Source organism: Carcharhinus amblyrhynchos, chromosome 23, assembly GCF_965287045.1.
Source record: "Carcharhinus amblyrhynchos chromosome 23, sCarAmb.v2.hapA, whole genome shotgun sequence".
In the NCBI taxonomy this organism is placed as follows: domain Eukaryota; kingdom Metazoa; phylum Chordata; class Chondrichthyes; order Carcharhiniformes; family Carcharhinidae; genus Carcharhinus; species Carcharhinus amblyrhynchos.
This window is the reverse complement of record NC_137346.1, coordinates 38,640,368-38,661,153: the sequence shown is the minus strand read 5'-3', so window position 1 is coordinate 38,661,153 and position 20,786 is coordinate 38,640,368. Positions and strand designations below refer to the sequence as shown.

Genomic DNA, 20,786 nt, shown 5'->3' with positions numbered 1-20,786 from the left:
TCAAGTCCGCACTTACAACAACGCCCTATTCACATAACCCCATATATTTACCCTGCTAGTCTTCCTGACCTAAAGGGCAATTTAGCATGGCCAATCCACCACATCTTTGGACTGTAGGAGGAAACCAGAGCACCCAGAGGAAACCCACGCAGACACAGGGAGAATGTGTAAACTCCACACAGACGGTGACCCAAGCTGGGAATCGAACCCGGGTCACCGGCTCTGAGAGGCAGCGGTGCTAACCACTGTGCTACCGTGCCCAAGTCTTAGTTCTAGATGTTTGGGTACATGATGTGGATGGAGTCTCGGGTGCAGCTCTGCGCTGTTGCAGGTACCAGTCGGAATGCTCTGATGCTGTTTTCCCACCGCTGCTGCCAGCCAAAACTCCATCCACCGCAGCGGGACTGGAGAATCCCAGCCATGGGCAGGTCGGGGAATTCTGGCTGCGGCCTTTCAATGAGGAGTCAGGCTGAAGCCCTATCGAACCTGTTCAGGTGCTTGGAAAAGCCACAATGTGAAGTGGCTTTTCTCAGCATTCAGCTGAAAATACAGTAAAACAGACCAGGCTGACTGGTTATCCCACTGCTGTTTGTGTTAAGTGCAGTTAAACGACCCTGTCTACCTGCATGGCAGCTAATTTCCCACAGCTTTTAATTGGCAGTGAAGCACTTTGGAAGATTCTGAAGACGTGAAGGGCGCTACAGAAAGATTTCTCTAATGGTGTTGGGTGTGGGTGGGCAGGACCACTCTCAGCCCCAGCCAGGAGACTGCAGCTTCAGGCCTCACTGAGTACACAACCTGGGCTGACGCTGAAACATTAAATCGCAGTTGCCTCCTCAGGTGGGCACAGGAAGATCCCGCAGCAATATTCATCAACGTTGTCCCCCAGCCCTCCCTTGCCGTGGTCAATGTTTCTTCACTTGACTAAAAAAGTCTTAAAAGACGCTCTGGTCATTAACTCAATACTGTTTGTGGGATCTTGCTGTACACCACTCGATGGTTGAGTTTCCTATATTCCACCAGCAACTACAAGTCAAGGAGCATTTGACTGGCCCCCGAGGTTGCAAAAGGCGCTATATAAATACAAATATGTTTATGTAGATAGGAGTTACATGGAGAGTCACACTCACTCTCTGCTCTTTCCCCAGTACAGACCATCACAGGCCCAAGCACCCAAACACACAATGGGTTTGTTTGCCCTTTATACACACAGCTGGATAAATGTCACTTCCGACAGAGTTCCCAGTTTGGGCCGGATGGAACCCAGGTGAATCCGTCTAGTCTGCTGTCACTCCCATCATCTGGAACAGCTGTGACTCAAACCCAACCCTGTCCCCCTCCTGTCGCAAAGCTTGGGAACGCCGATCGCCGGGAATCTCCTGCTACGAGGAAGGAGGTGACTGACGAGGGCCTTCGCCTGGAATGAATACGGATGTTATGCAGTTTTTTTCCCTCTGATATTAAATACTACCCCGCTGCAAACTCATTTAAACAAATGGTTCCTCCTTAAAGCCTGCTGTCATCTGCTGCTCTGTGTTGCAGGAGTTGGGAAAAGCAACTTCTGCAGGAACTCCCTGTTCACTCTTTTACACGTCTGATTTGCAGTGTGTTGTGGATGGTCGTGTCAAAAAAAAATCCTGGCTGTTGAAGTGCCTGTGTCCTGAGGTACTGTTCCCCTCCTAGCACGGCTGCTGGGATAACTCGGAAGGTTTCAAATCCCAGGCTCCATTGTTGGTAGAACACAGTAAAATAAACAAGAGTCTTCCTGTCGGTGGGGCTGTTAGCTGTCTGCAAAAAGCGATGACCTGTCCCATTCACAAATGTCTCCTGCCTCAGTGCTGGACCTAGGGATGGGGGAGATCGGGCAGAATGGGTGGATTGGGGGAGATTGGAGAGGGTGGGGAAGGGGGAGAAAGAGAGAGATGAAATGAGAAACACACTGGGAAAGGAATGCACCCTCTCTAGATTTGCAGGTTTCGATGAGAATTCACTTTATTTTAATCAATCAACAAGCCAGCACTTCCCGTTCAATGTCTGACATAACAATCTGTGTGTTAAACCCTGTGGAGAGTATATTCCTGAAAAGAGATGGAGGAGAATTCACTTTCAAGCATTTGTTGAACTGAGTGGTTTGCTCAGCTGTCTCAGGAGGGTGTGTTGCTGTGCGTCTGGAATCATGAGTAGACCAGACCAGGTAAGGATGACAAATTGCCTCCCCTGAAGGACAACAAGGAATTGCAACAATTGATAGTTTCTTGGTCATCGTTACTGAGACTCGCTTTCGATTCCAGGTTCATTAATTGATTGAATTTAGATTCCACCAGCTGCCGTGGTGGGATTTGAACTCGTGTCCCCAGAGCATTCACCTGGGCCTCTGGATAGCCAGCCCAGTGTCTTTACCACTCAGTCTGGTCCCGATAACAGAGAGAGTGCGTGTGAGCGTGTGTGTGTACATGCATGTGCATATCTGTGCACTCGTATCTGCATGCTTGTGTGTGTGTGCATATGTGTGTCCATGTCTATGCACGTGTGTGCATGTGTGTGTGTACATGCCAGGGGGGTGTGCACGTGCGTGTGTGTATGTGTATCTTTGTAGAAGGGTAAAGCTGATGTGAAATTGCTCTGTGTTGTTTTCTCAGCACTTACCCTCGGTAAATTGCTAAATTGGGTAATCTTTAAGATTATTATTAATTCATTAATTATCTGCATGCTTTGGAGAAAGAGTGGGAGCAGAAGCCTTCATCAGTCCACACATACGGTATCAGGTACAAATCCCTCTCCAGACCGGAGCAAAGGACTGGGATTAAATTCAATGTTCTTTTATATACAAATCAATGGCAGGACCCTCATGCCATCTAGTGTCAGTGACACAGTACTGCAGGCATGTCCACATTTTTTCCATGGTGTGGAGATGCCAGCTGTGGACTGGGGTAAGCACAGTAAGACTCACAACACTAGGTTAAAGTCAGTGCTCTGAAACCTTGTGGCTTGTGCTACCAAATAAACCTGTTGGACTTTAACCTGGTGTTGTGAGACTTCTTACCACATTTTTTTTCCACACATCTTCATAGAATCCTCACGGTGCAAAAGAGGCTGTTCGACCCATTCAGCTTGCAATGACTCTCTGACAGAGTTTCTTACCCAGGCCCTCTCTCCCCACCCTATCCCTGTAACCCCACACATTTACCATGGCTAATACATTTCACCCACACATCTTGAGACACGAAGGGGCAATTTATTAGAGCCCTATATAATTACAGCAGTAAGTACATTTCAATGATTAGCAGGAAATTGCTATGGTTTGAGAAGATTAGGGAAGATAACAGTTAAAATAACAAGATACTGTGAGTGCCAATTCCCCAACATGACCACGTGTGGTTTCAGAAGATCCGAAGCAGCTGCCAGGCCTGCAAACAAGGAGTTGGCACCTACATACTAACCTTTTGTGACTCAAACTGTGGGACTACTTCCTCTGGCACCAAGTCTTCTTGTACAGTGGTTAGCACCACTGCCTCACAGCACCAGGGACCAGGGTTCAATTCCGGCCTCGGGTCACTGTCTGTGTGGAGTTTGCACATCCTCCCCGTGTCTGCGTGGGTTTCCTCTGGGTGCTCCGGTTCCCTCCCACAGTTCAAAGATGTGTGGGTTAGGTTGATTGGCCGTGCTAAGTTAACCCTAGTGTCGGGGGGATTAGCCAGGCAAACGCAAGGGGTTACAAGAATAGGGCCTGGGTGGGATTATGGTCGGTACAGACTCGGTGGGCCGAATGGCCCTGTTCTGTACAGTAGAGATTCTACGATTTAATCTTCAGCTTCCCTATTTGTTAGAGACTCTGGTAATTCCCAGCAGCATGGACCCTGATGTTGTCTGCTTTGTTTCTCAGGAAGGAAAGGTTGTCTTTTTGGAGAGAGTTACTGACCTTTTCCGCAGGTTCGGCTCTGTCGGTTGATGTGGATTGTCTGCTGGACAGATCCCCGGAGCCTTTCAGCTGTAGTGACTCCGGGGAAGCACAAACACTCATTTCTTCTCTGGAAAGAGAGACAGGATAACCTTTTTAAGTTACTGTTTTGGATTAAACTTGCTTTCGTTTGAAATCTTTCAGCATCGTCAGCATGCAGTCTGGGAACAAAGATACTTGTCCAATTGCTTTGTTAAGGGTGACACAGTGGTTAGCACTGCTGCCTCACAGCACCCCGGACCCAGGTTCGATTCCCGGCTTGGGTCACCGTCTGTGTGGAGTTTGCACATTCTCCCCGTGTCTGCATGGGTTTCCTCTGGGTGTTCCAATTTCCTCCTACAGTCCAAAAATGGTCAATTGCCCCTTAGTGTCAGGGAGATTGGGAGGGTAAATGCATGGGGTTATGGGGATAGGGCCTGAATGGGATTGTGGTTGGTGCAGACTCAATAGGCTGAATGGCCTCCTTTTGCACGGTAGGAAATCTAAGAGGTTAACGAAACATTCTAAAGCTCGGTGTTTCCTTATAGAAATGGAAAATGTTAGTGCATCACAATGTCAAAACATTAACTGGGAGACAATGAAGTCATTATAAAAGCATGGCTAGTTCAGTGTCACTGTCAATCAACAGAGCTCAATCCACATATAGGTCAGATTTAGAGCTGGATAATTCATAGGGGTTGGTTACGTGTCTGTGTGTTCCTGCAGGTCTGTGTCATTATAACATTGTTCAGGGGTCTCAGATTGTTAAAATGTTTCAATCCTATAATCCAGCTCACAGTAAGAATGTAAGCGTTTCTAGAAACATGAAAAGACCAGTAAGACCATCAAAGACATCCCTCTTCGACCTTGCCCTCACTTGGGTTTCTCCAGTCCCGCTGCAGTGGGTGAACTTTTGGCTGAGTGCCAAATTCTCCATTCTCACAGCGAGAATGGATGCGATGGGAGAATCCTGCCCAGTATCTCTCTGTTCCACTTAAACTTCTTAACCTATCCCGCAATTCCTTCTCCTTCCATGAATCTAATTGGTTCCTGAGCCAGATTTTTTTTATTTCTGCTTCATTGCTGCCTCCCCAACTGGTTTCACCAAACTAGTGCAGCCCAACTCCCTCCATTTAATAAACAGGTTGTAGACTAGACTTGTAAGGGCAATGGGTAGATCAGGGCATGTGTGTGCCCCATTATACAAAGAGCATTCAATGTAGATCTTCCTCGGGATGGGAAACCATGGTTAGCAGGAGAGACTCGACATACTAGGGGGATATTTCCACAGGAGCTCAAAATGAAATTTTACAGAGATTTTTAAAAAGTTATGAAAGAGTGAATAGAGAAAATGAATTTCTCTGATTGAGAATCTGTCGATAGTAAATCGTCAACTTAAAATTGGCAACTAGGGATGGAGAAATATTTTTCAATTTGTGGAATGCTTTGCCACAAGAAGTGGCCGAGGGGCTGAATGGCCTCACTCTGTGCTGTAAAGCAGCAATTCTGTGATGGACAGAAGGAATTTCAATATGAAGATTTGCCAATCACTCCAGCTGGGAGATTTTCCTTCCCTTTAACATCAAACAGGCTCTGGCCCTGGAAGAGGGTGAAAATGTTGGGATTCCATCAACATGGTCAAAAAGAACACTTGGGGCCAGAATTGCATGGTGGAGGTGGGAATCAGGAGGCGGGCTCGTTCCAGGTCACGAACATGCCACCCCCTCACACTCAGATTGAAAAGACTGAATTCTTGAGGAGTTAAAACAAGGCTGGAAGATTCGCCTAGCTTGCATTAGGGGAAGAGTCTCTGGGAGGAGAAAACCTTCCTGTGAAAGACGGTTCCGAGATTAAGGGTGGAATTTTTATGACCCCTCTCACTTGTAGAATTTTCCAATCCTGCTGAAGTCAATGGAGTTTATAATGACTTGCTGAATTTTCCAGCCCCGCTGTCACCATGATGGGGCCTTAAAATTCCACCCTAAAAGTTCCAAGATTCTGAAAACCCCACCTAGGGCTGGTCCCAAGAGAATATCTATTTAAAGGGCAGTACAATGTTTATCTGTGAAGTGTGTTTTTTAGTTGCCCTAAAAAAAAAGTTCTGTTTTGTGTTTTAAATCATAAGTTGTCTACAAAGAGTGTTCAGCCAATAGTACTTTAAAGTCTTTTGCTACAGTAAAAATGGGCAGAGGTGGCACAGGGGCACAAGAGTAACTGAAGTCCAAGGCACTATTTTGTTAAGCTAGTTATTCGATTCACACTGGGGACAGTCCAGGATTGCCATTATTCCGAATTTCCTGCTCTTCCCTTGCCCAAGTGCTTTGCCAGCAGTTGGCGCACAATCCACCCCAGGCTGGCAACTGGTGTTGGTATGAAGGGAATAGGGACTTTGTCCCAGGTTACAATGCAGTGTTTTGTGGCTGGACACTTTGAGTCCCTGTATTGCTACAGCAGCTGCCAGGTGAGATATAAATAGAAGAGAGAATCGCACATTTCCTTGAAGAGTTTTTCTATTCTCCGGTTTTCGGTGACCAGTAACTGTTTCGCTCGACTGGAGTCAGGATGGCGCTGTGGAGAACGGGACCTGGAGTATTCCTGAGAGGAGACAGAAGATTGGGAGATAAAGTCAGTGATTTTACTTCACTTCAGCTTACGACCCATCAGAACGGAGATCGGAGGCAAGACTGCAAGTGATCAATTGTCTTGGGTGACCTCTGACCTCCCCCCAAAAAAATGCACAGCCTTGAATTCTGTGCCCCACATCTACCCTAACCCTAGTGTAAAAGGTCAAAGCTTGGTTAGAACAAGCAAGGTAGCTTTTTTAACTATTTGAACTGCTTCCCAAACTGGGACTTGGCACAGTGAGTTAGACCCTCGGTTCAAACCTGTACTGAGACTGGCGTTAAACTTGGAGAATTGATCACAATTCCAATCACCTGCTCAGTCAAACAGCCATTATTGCTGCCTTTTATAGCTAATTAACTAAATCGTTCAGAGAAAACAATCCTTCAGTATTTAAAAAATGTCTTTGAACAGGGTTCGGGAGGTGAAATCCGAACCACCACCCATCGAGGACAAAGTTGGAGAGACAGTAACCTTAAACAAATGTCTCCCCCCTGTCAAAGATCTCACACAGAGTAGATTTTTGCAATCTCAATCTGGTTTCTAATGGGAAAATCCTACAAACTGTCCCTGTGTATTGAATGAGATGGAGCCTTGTACTGAACAGCAGTAGGACCCAGGCTGCTATAACAGTGCTACCTGGTGGTGGGCTACACATCCAGCACCAGTCACTGCGCGTCTCCAAGGAGTCAGATTGGAATTCAAGGTGCCTGTTTGACTTCTGAATGGGCTAAAGAGCTGGAGTGGTTTGGCGCGACTCTTTCAGATAAGTTACACACAATTGTTTGGGCACTTCCAGGTGCTTTTTCCCGTCCAAAACATTCGAATGGCCAGTTTTTGGGGCAGGTTGTTACTGGGTGACACTACAGCCAGAGTGTTAGGTGGATGTAGGGGGTGACTGCTGGTGGCACACAGCACAGACACATCGTGACGTCAATCAGTGCAGAACGCTGATTTAATGTCATTCTGGAGCTCAGCAATCCAGTGAAAGCCCTCCCATAACCTTGCACAGTTGAACGTGTATTTAGTAGCTGGGGAGTGCCCCTCTCCCATCCCTTCGTTACAGCTATTTAAACAAATCATCAGCTACCGAGTGGCACGGTGGCACAGTGGTCAGCACTGCTGTCCCCCAGCACCAGGGAACCAGGTTCAGTTCCCAGCTTGGGTCACTCTCTGTTTGAAATTTGAATGTTCTCCCAGTGTCTGTGTGGATTTCCTCCGGGTGCTCCAGTTTGTTCCCACAGTCCAAAGATGTGTAGGTTAGGGGGATTGGCCATGCTAAATTGTCCCTTAGTGTCCAAAGATGTGTAGGTTAGGGGGATTGGCCATGCTAAATTGTCCCTTAGTGTCCAAAGATGTGCAGGTTAGGTGGATTGACCATGCTAAATTGTCCCTTAGTGTCCAAAGATGTGCGGGTTAGGTGGATTGGCCACGCTATATTGTCCCTTAGTGTCCAAAGATGTGCGGGTTAGGTGGATTGGCCACGCTAAATTGTCCCTTACTTTCAGGGGGACTGGCTAGGGTAAACGCACAGGGTTATGAAGATGGGGCCTGGGTGAGATTGCGGTAGGCTGACTCACTGGGCTGAATGGCCTCTTTCTGCATGTAGGATTGTATGATACAGGTTTGTTGCTGATTGATTTCCTCTGGCTGATGCTACAATTCTACCAGTAATGATGCACTCGACAGAGGTTTACATGGAGTGGCACGGCAAATGCTGACAGACTGTTTGCTGCCTTCAACGCTCTGCCCAAACTGGTTACTATCAGACAAGGGTGTGCTGGTAGACTTTCCCTGTGAAATACAGCACAACTGGGAGAATGAACAGAGGCAATGCAGAATAGGACAGGCTGCTGGAAGAGGAAGGAGGAGGAAGGTGAGAGAGGAGGAGGAGGAGGCTGAAACTATCAAAGATGAGCGTATTCTCATACTGAATCCTTCTCCTTGTATCCCAATCATCCTGCTCCCATTCCAAAACTTCTTCGGAGTTTGGAGCTGTTGATGCCCCTCTTACTTTCTGCCCCTTGCCTCGTGCCTTTCAGATACCCCAGGAAGTGGAATTTGGTCAGGTAGTATAGGTCTGATGGTGCTAAGATGGGTAAATAGCGAACAGTGTGTGCAAGCTATGAGTCTGAGGCTAGCAGTGGTTCGAAGTGTGTGAGGGAGTGGCGATATGCTGTATATAAATGTTCAGTATGCATCCTGGTTGATAGAAATTATTGGTAGGTGAATGTTGGGGTGGCTTGAGGAATGTCTGTGTTTGATGATGTTGTTACTGGGATATGAGATTTGAAGATAAATTTACTGAACTTGACCACTCAGGTAAGCTCATTGAACTTCTTATGACACCACACCCAGAGGTTTGACTTTTGGAAAATGGCTATTTGGTCCCACTGCCCCCTTGAGTGGGTATCTGGAGAGCCTTGTAACACACAACGGATAAAGGACATTGCTAAACTAAATATTGCGGGCATCTATCCTCCTCTGCATCTCCTTCACCAAGGCTTGTAGTGTTCTTCCTGAGGTGAAGGCTAGCTCTGATGCGAGAGATTGGCAGCTGTTCAGGGATTTAGTTTAGTTAGCACTGGATGGACGTTGCCATCATGTTCATGTGCTGTCCTTGCTCTACTCAATGGGTTAAATCCACACCACAATCTGCAGTCTGCACACTGTTACTGACAGAGTGCAGGTTCTGGAGAGGTTCCAGTGGGACAGAACAGGAGACAGCCAAGGGGAGTTCAGGCATCAGACATGGGAGAAGAGACAATCGTGGCAGAGATCAGGAGGTCAGGAATTTTTACACTATCAGCACAATGACAATCTGAGCAATAAAACAGCACTCAGATATTCCCGTTATACACAATCATCCCACAGCGTTCCCACATACCCGATATCCCTGGATATCTTATGACTGACAGCAGAGACAAAGTGAGGTGAGGGTAGAGGGACAATGTGAGGTGAGGGTAGAGGGACAATGTGAGGTGGGGAAGGAAAGTGAGGGAGGGGGCAATATGAGAGTAAGGGTGGGGGGAGGGGAAGGTGAGGGGGGGGGGAGGGGAAGGTGGGTGGGGGTGGGGAAGGTGAGAGGGTTGGGGAGGAGGGGAGAAAGTGAGCAGATCTCCATTTCAGAGATCCCTGATTGCTGAAAGCCCCCAGTCAGCGACCTTCTCGCGATGGGTGCCCTCCATTAACAGGGCCATGGGGTGTGATTATACAGTGGGATACACAAAACATCCCCTCCCCAAACCCCACCTCCCCAGGATACCCACTACCCACCCTCACCCCCCCAAACCCCACCTCCCCAGGATACCCACCCTCACCCCCCCCCCCAAACCCAAACCCCACCTCCCCAGGATACCCACTACCCACCCTCACCCCCCCCAAACCCCACCTCCCCAGGATACCCACTACCCACCCTCCCCCCCCCCAAACCCCACCTCCCCAGGATACCCACTACCCACCCTCACCCCCCCCCAAACCCCACCTCCCCAGGATACCCACTACCCACCCCCACGGATCACTGTAACACTTGCTTACGATCCCCTTGTACCCTTAGTGTACACGGAGTGCCTGGGACAGACCGAATGGCCTTTTGTTTGTTGGTTGGTTCAGCATTGCTGATTCCGTGACATTCCAGTTGTTTTCTAAAACCGGTACATGGACAGTTTGTGTTAAAATGGGAAGATCTTGCTCACCTCCTGCTTGAAGCACCTGCTGTCCGTCATCGCTTCGAGCTGTCCACGTTGATGGACACCGTTAGCCGAGCCAGCGTTGTCGAGTGTCTGTTAAACAGGACAACAGCAAGGTCATTACCTGCAGCCACCAGCTGAAACACCTACACCACTGCAGAGAAACCCAGATTAAAATATACAGGCTGATCCTGAGCCTACGTTCACTGTTCCCACGGGAATGCCAGCGGGGATTCAAGATCCGGGAGTCACGGCTCTCGCCGGTCACATCACGATATCGGATCTTTCCCCACCATCACTGACGACATCATCAGGTTCACACCTATTGCTTTAAGAGATTTGGAATGGACCCCCGTGGGGGGCTGCCTGGGAGTAACCATTCCGATTTGGTTGTGGGTTGGGAGTGGATAGAGAAGCAAGGGTTGTTGGCAATGGCTGGGGGCAGGGTGCTGCTTTCGACTATGGACCACTAGGGATGGGCAATAGGTGCTGGCCAGCGATGCCAACGTCACACTAATGAATTAAAAACACTCCTGTTAGATCAGAATTGTGATAGGATCTGACACAAAGTTCTTTGTGTTTAAGTGGGCAGGTCTGACAACTTGCATTTATTTATATGTCATTAATTTTGTCTTTAATGTAACAAAATATGCCAAAGTTCTTCAGGCAAATGTTGACACTGAACCACATAAGGAGATATCAGGACAATGCTTGTCAGCTAGGTAGGCTATTAGGTCTGATTTTGAAAGAGAGACAGACAGAGGGCGAGAGAGAGAGAGAGAGAGAGTGAGACAGACAGAGGGCGAGAGAGAGAGAGAGAGAGAGAGTGAGACAGACAGAGGGCGAGAGAGAGAGAGAGAGAGTGAGACAGACAGAGGGCGAGAGAGAGAGAGAGAGAGTGAGACAGACAGAGGGCGAGAGAGAGAGAGAGAGAGAGAGAGTGAGACAGACAGAGGGCGAGAGAGAGAGAGAGTGAGACAGACAGAGGGCGAGAGAGAGAGTGAGTGAGACAGACAGAGGGCGAGAGAGAGAGTGAGACAGACAGAGGGCGAGAGAGAGAGAGAGAGAGAGTGAGACAGACAGAGGGCGAGAGAGAGAGAGTGAGACAGACAGAGGGCGAGAGAGAGAGAGTGAGACAGACAGAGGGCGAGAGAGAGAGAGAGAGAGAGAGAGTGAGACAGACAGAGGGCGAGAGAGAGAGAGTGAGACAGACAGAGGGCGAGAGAGAGAGAGAGAGAGAGAGTGACACAGACAGAGGGCGAGAGAGAGAGACAGACAGACAGAGGGCGAGAGAGAGAGAGAGAGAGAGTGAGACAGACAGAGGGCGAGAGAGAGAGTGAGACAGACAGAGGGCGAGAGAGAGAGTGAGACAGACAGAGGGCGAGAGAGAGAGTGAGACAGACAGAGGGCGAGAGAGAGAGAGAGAGAGTGAGACAGACAGAGGGCGAGAGAGAGAGAGTGAGACAGACAGAGGGCGAGAGAGAGAGTGAGACAGACAGAGGGCGAGAGAGAGAGAGAGAGAGAGTGAGACAGACAGAGGGCGAGAGAGAGAGAGAGTGAGACAGACAGAGGGCGAGAGAGAGAGAGTGAGACAGACAGAGGGCGAGAGAGAGAGAGAGAGAGAGAGTGAGACAGATAGAGGGCGAGAGAGAGAGAGAGAGAGAGAGAGAGAGAGTGAGACAGACAGAGGGCAAGAGAGAGAGAGTGAGACAGACAGAGGGCGAGAGAGAGAGACAGACAGACAGAGGGCGAGAGAGAGAGAGAGAGAGAGTGAGACAGACAGAGGGCGAGAGAGAGAGAGAGAGAGAGAGAGAGTGAGACAGACAGAGGGCGAGAGAGAGAGAGAGAGAGAGTGAGACAGACAGAGGGCGAGAGAGAGAGAGAGAGTGTGAGACAGACAGAGGGCGAGAGAGAGAGAGAGAGAGTGAGACAGACAGAGGGCAAGAGAGAGAGTGAGACAGACAGAGGGCAAGAGAGAGAGAGAGTGAGACAGACAGAGGGCGAGAGAGAGAGAGAGTGAGACAGACAGAGGGCAAGAGAGAGAGAGAGAGTGAGACAGACAGAGGGCGAGAGAGAGAGAGTGAGACAGACAGAGGGCGAGAGAGAGAGAGAGAGAGTGAGACAGACAGAGGGCGAGAGAGAGAGAGAGAGAGAGAGAGAGTGAGACAGACAGAGGGCGAGAGAGAGAGACAGACAGACAGAGGGCGAGAGAGAGAGAGAGAGAGAGAGAGAGAGTGAGACAGACAGAGGGCGAGAGAGAGAGAGAGTGAGACAGACAGAGGGCGAGAGAGAGAGTGAGACAGACAGAGGGCGAGAGAGAGAGAGAGTGAGACAGACAGAGGGCGAGAGAGAGAGAGAGAGAGAGAGAGTGAGACAGACAGAGGGCGAGAGAGAGAGAGACAGACAGACAGAGGGCGAGAGAGAGAGAGAGAGAGTGAGACAGACAGAGGGCGAGAGAGAGAGAGAGAGAGTGAGACAGACAGAGGGCAAGAGAGAGAGAGAGTGAGACAGACAGAGGGCGAGAGAGAGAGAGTGAGACAGACAGAGGGCGAGAGAGAGAGAGTGAGACAGACAGAGGGCGAGAGAGAGAGAGTGTGAGACAGTGGCAGAGAGGGTGAGACAGAGTGCGAGACAATGACAGAACGAGAGTGTGAGACACTGATAGAGAGAGAGAGAGACAGTAATAAAGAACATGAGAGTGCTGGAGAGGTGGTGAGAGTTAGGGAGGATCTGGTCTCTTGCCTGCATGGCCTCCATCAGTCTCTCCATCTGCTGGTTCTGCTCCAGGGCACTCCGCAGAGCCTCCTCGGTGTTGACCAGCCGTTGCTGCAGTTTAGAGATCTCCGTGTCTGTCTCAGTGTCTTGTAGAGAGGCTGGCCGTCGCTTCTGATCGGGCTTGTATTGTTCAGTGCCCTGGGCACAGAGAGGGAGAGAGAATCACTGTCAGACAGACTTTTAATATAAACATTTCCTTTTCACCCAAACCTGTTTTAGCGTGATGGATATCGAGCAGAACCTCTGACCATCCCAGTGATTCCAGTGAAGTGGATTGGGAAATTCATTGTGAGTTGGGGGCTATCACCCAGCATGTGAGGTGTTGTCTCTGCTTTCCCTTTTCAGCATTTTGTTCCCTTCATGACTTTTTCCCCCACCTTATCTATCCCTGTTGGACCATGAAGAAGGGAGTTAGTTGTGTACAGAGGCAGAGTTGAACCATACTGCCCAGCACGAGTTCAATCACTCGATAACCTGTGCCGATTACACACTCCAGCAGCATAGATAAGGTTTGCAACCACTAGGATGAAATGAACTTTACTCTGCCACTGTTAGATTGAGACTGGATTGTGCATGATTACAGAATTCAGGGTCCGATGGGTTTAAGTGAGTCGTGGGATTACACTGGAAAATCAGCAATTTGGAATAATTATTTCCAAAAACATACATGGTTGAGTAAAGCCCAATGTTGAGTAGCAGTCATTCTTCCTTGGGAGCATTTGCATTGCAAAAAAAGTACCATAAGTTTGTAAAACAAAAAAGGCAAACCAGCCAAAAGCAGAATAAAGTTCTCCACTCGAAACAAAGTTTCCGCCACTAAAGGAAGAACAAACTTGCATTTATATATCGCCTTTCACATCATCGGGATGCCCCAAAGCGCTTGGCAGCCAACGAGAAAGCGGAACAAAAAAAAAGTGCTTCAGCCCAAACTCGGAACCTCTTTAAGGAATATTCCTGATGCGTAAAGTGAACATCGGGCAGGATTTATGAAATGGAACATTCTGAGTTAACTAAAGCACTCGATAATGATTCTTTAATTAGCTCAGGATTCCAGCATAAACCCCACTGCATCATCTCAATATACCTTGGCAAAATGGGCAGTCCTTTGTTTCTCTTTGTCTCCCTCTCCTATGTAGCTGATCTAGACAATAATACAACATAAGAGGATTTTTTTTTATCCAGGTCACTTTCAATAATAACTCATTGTAGTTTTGATGTTGCAAAAACAATAACCTTTAATGTCCCTCCATCATGCAACCCAGAGCCCACCTTCAAAACTCCAAATTAATCTCAGCCTTAGAAAAAATACCCCATTATTCACCAAATCCAGGCAGCGACCACTGTAATACTAACATAAGGGATGGAATCTCGTGCAATCCAATGTGAATTTGGACGGAGGGAACATTTAATCAGATTGGAGAGTGAGGGATGGGGAACACCTCCGCATTCCTGTTTCCAACCCAATTCATTCCTCGACACGAAAATCTATGGATGACCTTCCTGCTTCACTGCCAACTGGGGCAAGTCTTTTTTTTATTCATTCATAGAATGTGGGCATCACTGGCTGGGCCAGCATTTATTGCCCATTGCTAATTGTCCCTGAAGGGCAGTTGGGGGTCACTCACATTGCGGTGGGTCTGGAGTCACATGAAGGCCAGACCAGGAAAAGGATGGCAGATTTCCTTCCCTCAGGGACATTAGAAGGGTTTTATTCCACTCAGGGGCTTCATCCTGCCACCACTAGTATTAACCTAGGAGCTCACCACGCAGAGAGAACGAGCAAACTCAGGTGAGGTTGTTTGTGGGCGCTCCCATTCAAAGGCACTAAGTACCTGAACAAGGGTCCCAACCTAGAGGAGTGGGGCAGTTCCTTTCTGCCAAATCCCTCCCTCCTGGGATTCACCCAACTTTCACCCGTGACCAGGGATCAAGTGATGATCCCAGGCCTCAGGTCGGTGTTACACCAGTTTCTGATTGGTTGGCAGCCCTCGGCAGGTGGGATTTCTGCTCCTGGTACCTGAGACCTCAGGGGAAAGTCTACCACTGGCCTCTCAAGCGTAAAAATATGCGATGGGGTCCTTCCGGGAAAGGAGAACGGGGCTCTCAAGCCAGCAGCAGAGACCCACAAAACAGGAAAGATTTTCCTTTCCAGTGCTAACATCCCTTGCAGCGCACAAAAACAAGAGAAAGAAAAATCAATAACTGTGGCTGATGCTCAACAGACTTTGGTGTCACTTTCCCCATTTTTAAAAGTTCAGGGACTGCAGCCATTCAATATGGCAGCTCACCACCATCTGAAGGACAACTAAAGATGGGCAATAAATGATGGTCTCTCCAGCAATGCCCATGTCCTGTAAATGAATAAAAATATTGCAATATTCCGGCCTCAGGTCTATGTGGAGTTCGCATGTTCTCCCCATGTCTGTGTGGGTTTTCTCCAGATGCTCCAGCTTCTTCCCACACTCCAAAGATGCGCAGGTTAGGTGGATTGGCCATTCTAAATTGCCTCTTAGTGTCCCACAAGATATAGGCAAATACGTGGGGTTACAGGGAAAATCTGGTTAAGAGTAAGTGAAGGCTTGATGGGCCAAATGGCCTCTTTCTGCACTTTGTTCTTTGCACTGTATAATCCTTCTCAATCTAGGCTTACCTTTCCACTCCTTTCCACTTCAATTTGATTCAACTTACACAAGATTTAACATGTTTACGCAGCATGCTACTGTTGTGAAAGTCCAACAGTCAAACTGGGCAGCCCATGGCCGCCCCTCGCTCACGATTAGCGCACTCATATCCAGTAAATATGGAAGACAGATTGCGACCAAAGAACCGGATGATCCAAAGTTAATCTGGACGTTTTGTCAAAAGGAAAGTGATTTATTCTCAATCGCCTTCAAGAAGTGACAAGCAATCTCAAAACGTACAGATTTTCCTCATAAGACTGAGCTTGGGTCAGCAAACAGACCAAACCAATCATCGGCTCCGCTGCAGCCATTGCCAAATTACTCTGGCGAAGGGTCAGCCAGACTCGAAACTCTATTCTCTCTCCAACAACGCTGTCAGACCCACTGAGATTTTCCAGCATTTTCTGTACTTGTGCCAAATTGCAGTTCACTGATTAACAACAAGCTATTGTTTGAAAGGATCTGCTGCTCACTCACCAGAACGTACAGCTTCTCTCGGAGGACTTTGATGTCCTCCTGCAGTTTCTGCTCCTTCAGCCTCCACTCAGCTTTATGAACCTCGCGGCTGAGGTCCTTCTCCCCCCCACTGGGGTGACGATTGGTCTCCAATAGCAACGAGCGCAGTTCATTCAGGTTCCTGGTTTCATAGAGAATTGAAAAATTCGGTGATTTTTTAAATATAATTCACTGGTGGGATAAGGGCGTCGCTGACTGGCCAGCATTTACTGTCCATCCTTGGTCGCCCTCAAGAAGGCGGGGGTGAGCTTCTTTCCTGAAACACTACTGCCCACGTGCTGTGGGTTGACTCAATGCCTTTAGGGAGGGAATTCCAGGATTTTGACCCATGAAGGGCACGCGAACAAGTTCAAGGGATGGTGGGGGTGCAGGGGTAGAGCACACATTATCAGCAATGCTAATATTTGGGTACAGCGAGGGTAGCAGTGCCTAGCTGGCTGGCCAGGATATTGTTGGTCTGATCACAGATTCAAATCAAACAGAAACGATTTGATGTTGAGCCCCATCTCTGGCTGAGGCCGGAAGCAGGCAGACATGACAAATATCCCAATCGACCTGCCTGCCAGTTCCCTGACCCCAGCTGACCCAGGGCCAGTTTTGCGGGGGGGGGAGGCGTTGGGGGAGTGGGAGCAGCGGGTCTAAGTGCCCACCACTGGCAAGGACACTGACACGGCTTGTTAAGGGCCCCTTAAAGACTAAGTAAAGGAGGCTGATTCCTCCATGAATATCCCCCCCCCCCCACCCCAACCCCCCCATCTCCTCCCACCTAGTCCTAATCCCACATCTTTCTTCAGTTTCGATCCTATCTCTTTTCATGCCAACTGAGTTCATCTTGTCAATCCTGTTCCATTCCCACTAATTCAGTGTCCACTCCGCCCAATTGTTCCCACCAGTCCTCACACCAAGTGCCAATGTAGACCATTCCCTCTCTGTAATATCTTGAGGTGCCTTGATGTGGCAAACTAACTAACTCAATGATTTATTGATGAGAAGAACTGTATGCATCAAAGGATTTAACAGCATAACTACACAGCTTTTACTCCTAACCGACTCTGACTCCAACTGAAGCCCTCCAGCCCCAGGAATGCCTGCCCTCACTCTCAATTGGCCCAGGTTCACGTGCTTTCACTCCATTGGCTCTGGCTCAGTCACATGGCCTGTTATGGATCATCCCTTAAAGGGGCCACAGCACCACTATCTGGGTACTATCCGCTGCTCTCTTTTAGAGCTGCCATCACCCCATCCCCAGCTCCATAACATCTTCCCATGAGCTCTCTGAACCTGTGACCCATGCCCTCCTGCTCAGCTCTCTTTGCTATGCAGAATCCTGGAGGGTTTAAAATAAAGGCAATCCTACTGTTGCTGCTGTAATTCAGAAATATGAACAGGAACATTCAGCAGGGCAAGCCACATTGACGGAGATAGAATATTTCAGATTAATGAAAGGTCATCGACTCAGCTTCTGTCTCCACAGATGCTGTAAAAAGTCTCCAACACCAGGTTAAAGGCCATGAGACTTTTTACTGTGTTTACCACAGTCCAACACCAGCATCTCCACATCATGACTTCCACAGATGCTGCCAGAACCTGCCGAGTGCTTCCTAAAATATTCTCATTTTCCAAATCTGGACACCTTACTTCACAACTCCAGATGTCTCTCTGTCCACACAGTTTTCCACACCTTTGGAACTGTGAGTGAGGTGCACTTTTCTTTCCCTTGCCTCCCATTCCTTCTCCCTCCATGGCCACTATCTCTGTTTGAATCAGATTGTTTATAACTCCAGGGTTGGGCGGGCGGGGTGGGGGGGGTGGTGATGGTAGGCTTACTTAACCTTCAGCATAGCTTCTGAACCCATAATTCCCTCCTTCACAAAGGCCTACGTGCTCCACTTGCATCACATCGCCCACTTGATGCAAATATTCTCACCCACGCCCATCTCATCCCTGGATTTCATTCCAATGTTTCGCTGGCTAATCTCTGATCCCTCATCACAAACCCACACCAAATCCCAGCTAATCATCACAGTGGCTGACTTCAGTCTTTGGTATTGAACACATTGTGATGTGCCTTTAAGGCATGCATGGTAAGCATCTCCTCTGTAGTTAGAAATAGGTACTGAGCTGTCTGTCCTTTCATTGCAGCAATGTTTATTTTAAATTTGGGCTTAATGCAATGTCCTGGAGTTTACAACCCTTTTGAATTGCTGGGGGAAGACTGTTTGGCAGGTCTGGTGCTTTTGGACAATTGTCTTTTCCTAACAGGGAAATCCAGAGCCCTTTATTTTCAGCTTGACAGAAATTGTTAGGACTCCAGACTGCATGCAGTGTGGTTCTGTATTGGTATTGTAAATTTGGCTCTTGGTGGCCGGTTAGCTGGTAGTTAGAGGCAGGGAGTGCCTCTGTCTCAACTCAACATCCAAAGGAGAAAACCACAACTGGGGTTGGAAAGCTGCAAAATCCAGCATCATGTGAGCTTTCTGTATTAAACCAAAACCGGGGTGTAGGTTTGTAAGAATGTTTGTTTTGGAACAGTGTGAAGCTGTTAAGGTTTATATACTATCATGGTTCTTTTGGTAAAAGTTATTGCTAATTTTCTTTCTATACATGTTAACTGTATTCATAAATAAAAATTGTTTGAAAAAAGCTCCCTCATGAATCATTTGAATCATACTTGAAATGAAACATATCATGCTTACCATAACCAAGTTCAAAGTGCAAAACCTATGGTCTAGGCTGCCTTCATAAAACATCTTGGAGTTTCTGACCTGGATTATAATATAAAACTGAAAATTCTCATCCCAATGTTTAAATCCCTTTACGATCTAACCCCTCTCTACGGGTAAACACGATGGCACAGTGGTTAGCACTGCTGCCTCAGAGCACTAGGGGCTCAGGTTCAATTTCAACCTTGGGTGACTGTCTGTGTGGAGTTTGCACATTCTCCCTGTGTCTGTGTGGGTTTTGTCCAAATGCTCTGATTTCCTCCCACAATCCAAAGATGTGCTGGTTAGCCGTACCACCCTTCAAGTACTCAGAGTTCCTTTGACTCTGGTCTCTTCTGTACATCCACCCACTTTACTAAGCTCCATTCTGAGCTCTTCCACCTCCAGCTCCCACTAAGCCCTCAGCCAAATGGATTGATTTTAGTCGTCTTTCTTACGTTTGCTATTTGGTTTGCTGTTCATTCTTCTGTGACAGGGTATATTTTTCATGATTCAGAATTCTACACTTGCATGTTTACACCATTGTCCCGAGAACAGGAAATGAAATGAAATGAGATAAATGTTATTTCTTACTTAGAAAACCACAAGAATTCAACCAACGTCACAACAACAAATGAATCATTGAGAGTGTTTATAGTTGGGGATTAGTAATGTTACAGGGATAGCCTTTAAGGAGCATTGCTTATATTTTTAATTAATTCCTAAAATCTCTCTTGGGAAGAATTGGGTGTAATTTACCCGAACACACTGGCTGGTATTGATGCTTTGTTGTGCACTGGGGGCTTATATAGTAACAGTTAACAAGACCGGCACGATGGCACAGTGGTTAGCACTGCTGCCTCACAGCGCCAGGGACCTAGGTTCAATTCCAGTCTTGGGTCACTGTCTGTGCAGATTCTGCATGTTCTCCCTGTGTTTGTGTGGGTTTCCTCTGGGTGGACTGGTTTCCTCCCAAATTGCCCCTTAGCATCAGGGGACAAGCAGGGTAAATATGTGGGGTTATGGCAGGATTGAGGTTGGTGCAGACTCAGTGGGCCTCCTTCTGCACTGTAGGGATTCTATGATTCCAAGACCCCTTCCCAAATAGTGAGCTTTCAAGTCAACATTATTTTTATTAATGGACACAAACAAAGTGATTGTTCCAGGAGGTGATTAAGAAAGTTGAGCTGAGAGGACAAAGGAGAAGTTGGGATAAATGTGGGGAAGTTTACAAAAGCTCCAGGTTGTCCCAGTGGATAGGTGTCTAGGACATGTGTTAACCATTGAGTCAACGTCATCAGCTATATTGTTAGGATGAAGCATGTCCTTTCCCCTTTATTCTTCCATCAGGTGACACGGTGACACAGTGGTTCGCACTGCCGCCTCATAGCACCTGGGACCCAGATTCAATTCCCAGCTCGGATCACTGTCTGGGTGGAATCTGAACCTCCTCTCCATGTCTGCGTGGGTTTCGTCCAGTGCCCCAGTTCCCTCCCACAGTCTGAATGACGTGCTGGTTAGCTGCATTGGCCATGCTAAATTCTCCCTCAGTGTACCCGAACAGGCACCGGGGTGTGGCAACTGTAACTTTGTTGTGTTCCTCAAGTAAACTTCATAGGATGTGGACACTGTCGTCCATCTCTAATTGCCCTTGAACTGAGAGAAATTAAGAGGCAGCGACAGGGTCTGGAGTCCCAAATAGACCAGACCAGATAAGGGAGGAGGATTTCCTTCCCTCCAGGTCAATGGGTGGATTTTTATGATAAAGGACGATAGTTACCATGGTCGCCAGTACTGAGACTGGATTTATATTCCAGCTTTAGTAACCGATTTCAAATTCCACCACCTGGCGGGGTGGGATTTG

General features: G+C 47.9%; 1 protein-coding gene across 1 annotated transcript in view; it reads right to left on the bottom strand.

The window, feature by feature from the left end:
• Positions 1-204: 204 nt before the first annotated feature.
• Positions 205-20,786, bottom strand: part of clip2 (CAP-GLY domain containing linker protein 2) — a 123,806-nt gene continuing 103,224 nt past the window's right edge. Inside the window, exons 15-20 of the mRNA XM_080210731.1 lie at positions 16,182-16,341; positions 12,991-13,161; positions 10,255-10,341; positions 6,429-6,532; positions 3,920-4,028; positions 205-1,844 (exon numbers count right to left, since the gene is read on the bottom strand). Of these exons, the coding sequence (XP_080066857.1) occupies positions 1,833-1,844; positions 3,920-4,028; positions 6,429-6,532; positions 10,255-10,341; positions 12,991-13,161; positions 16,182-16,341 (643 nt within the window). The 3' untranslated portion in view covers positions 205-1,832. The remainder of the gene's footprint in view (positions 1,845-3,919; positions 4,029-6,428; positions 6,533-10,254; positions 10,342-12,990; positions 13,162-16,181; positions 16,342-20,786) is intronic.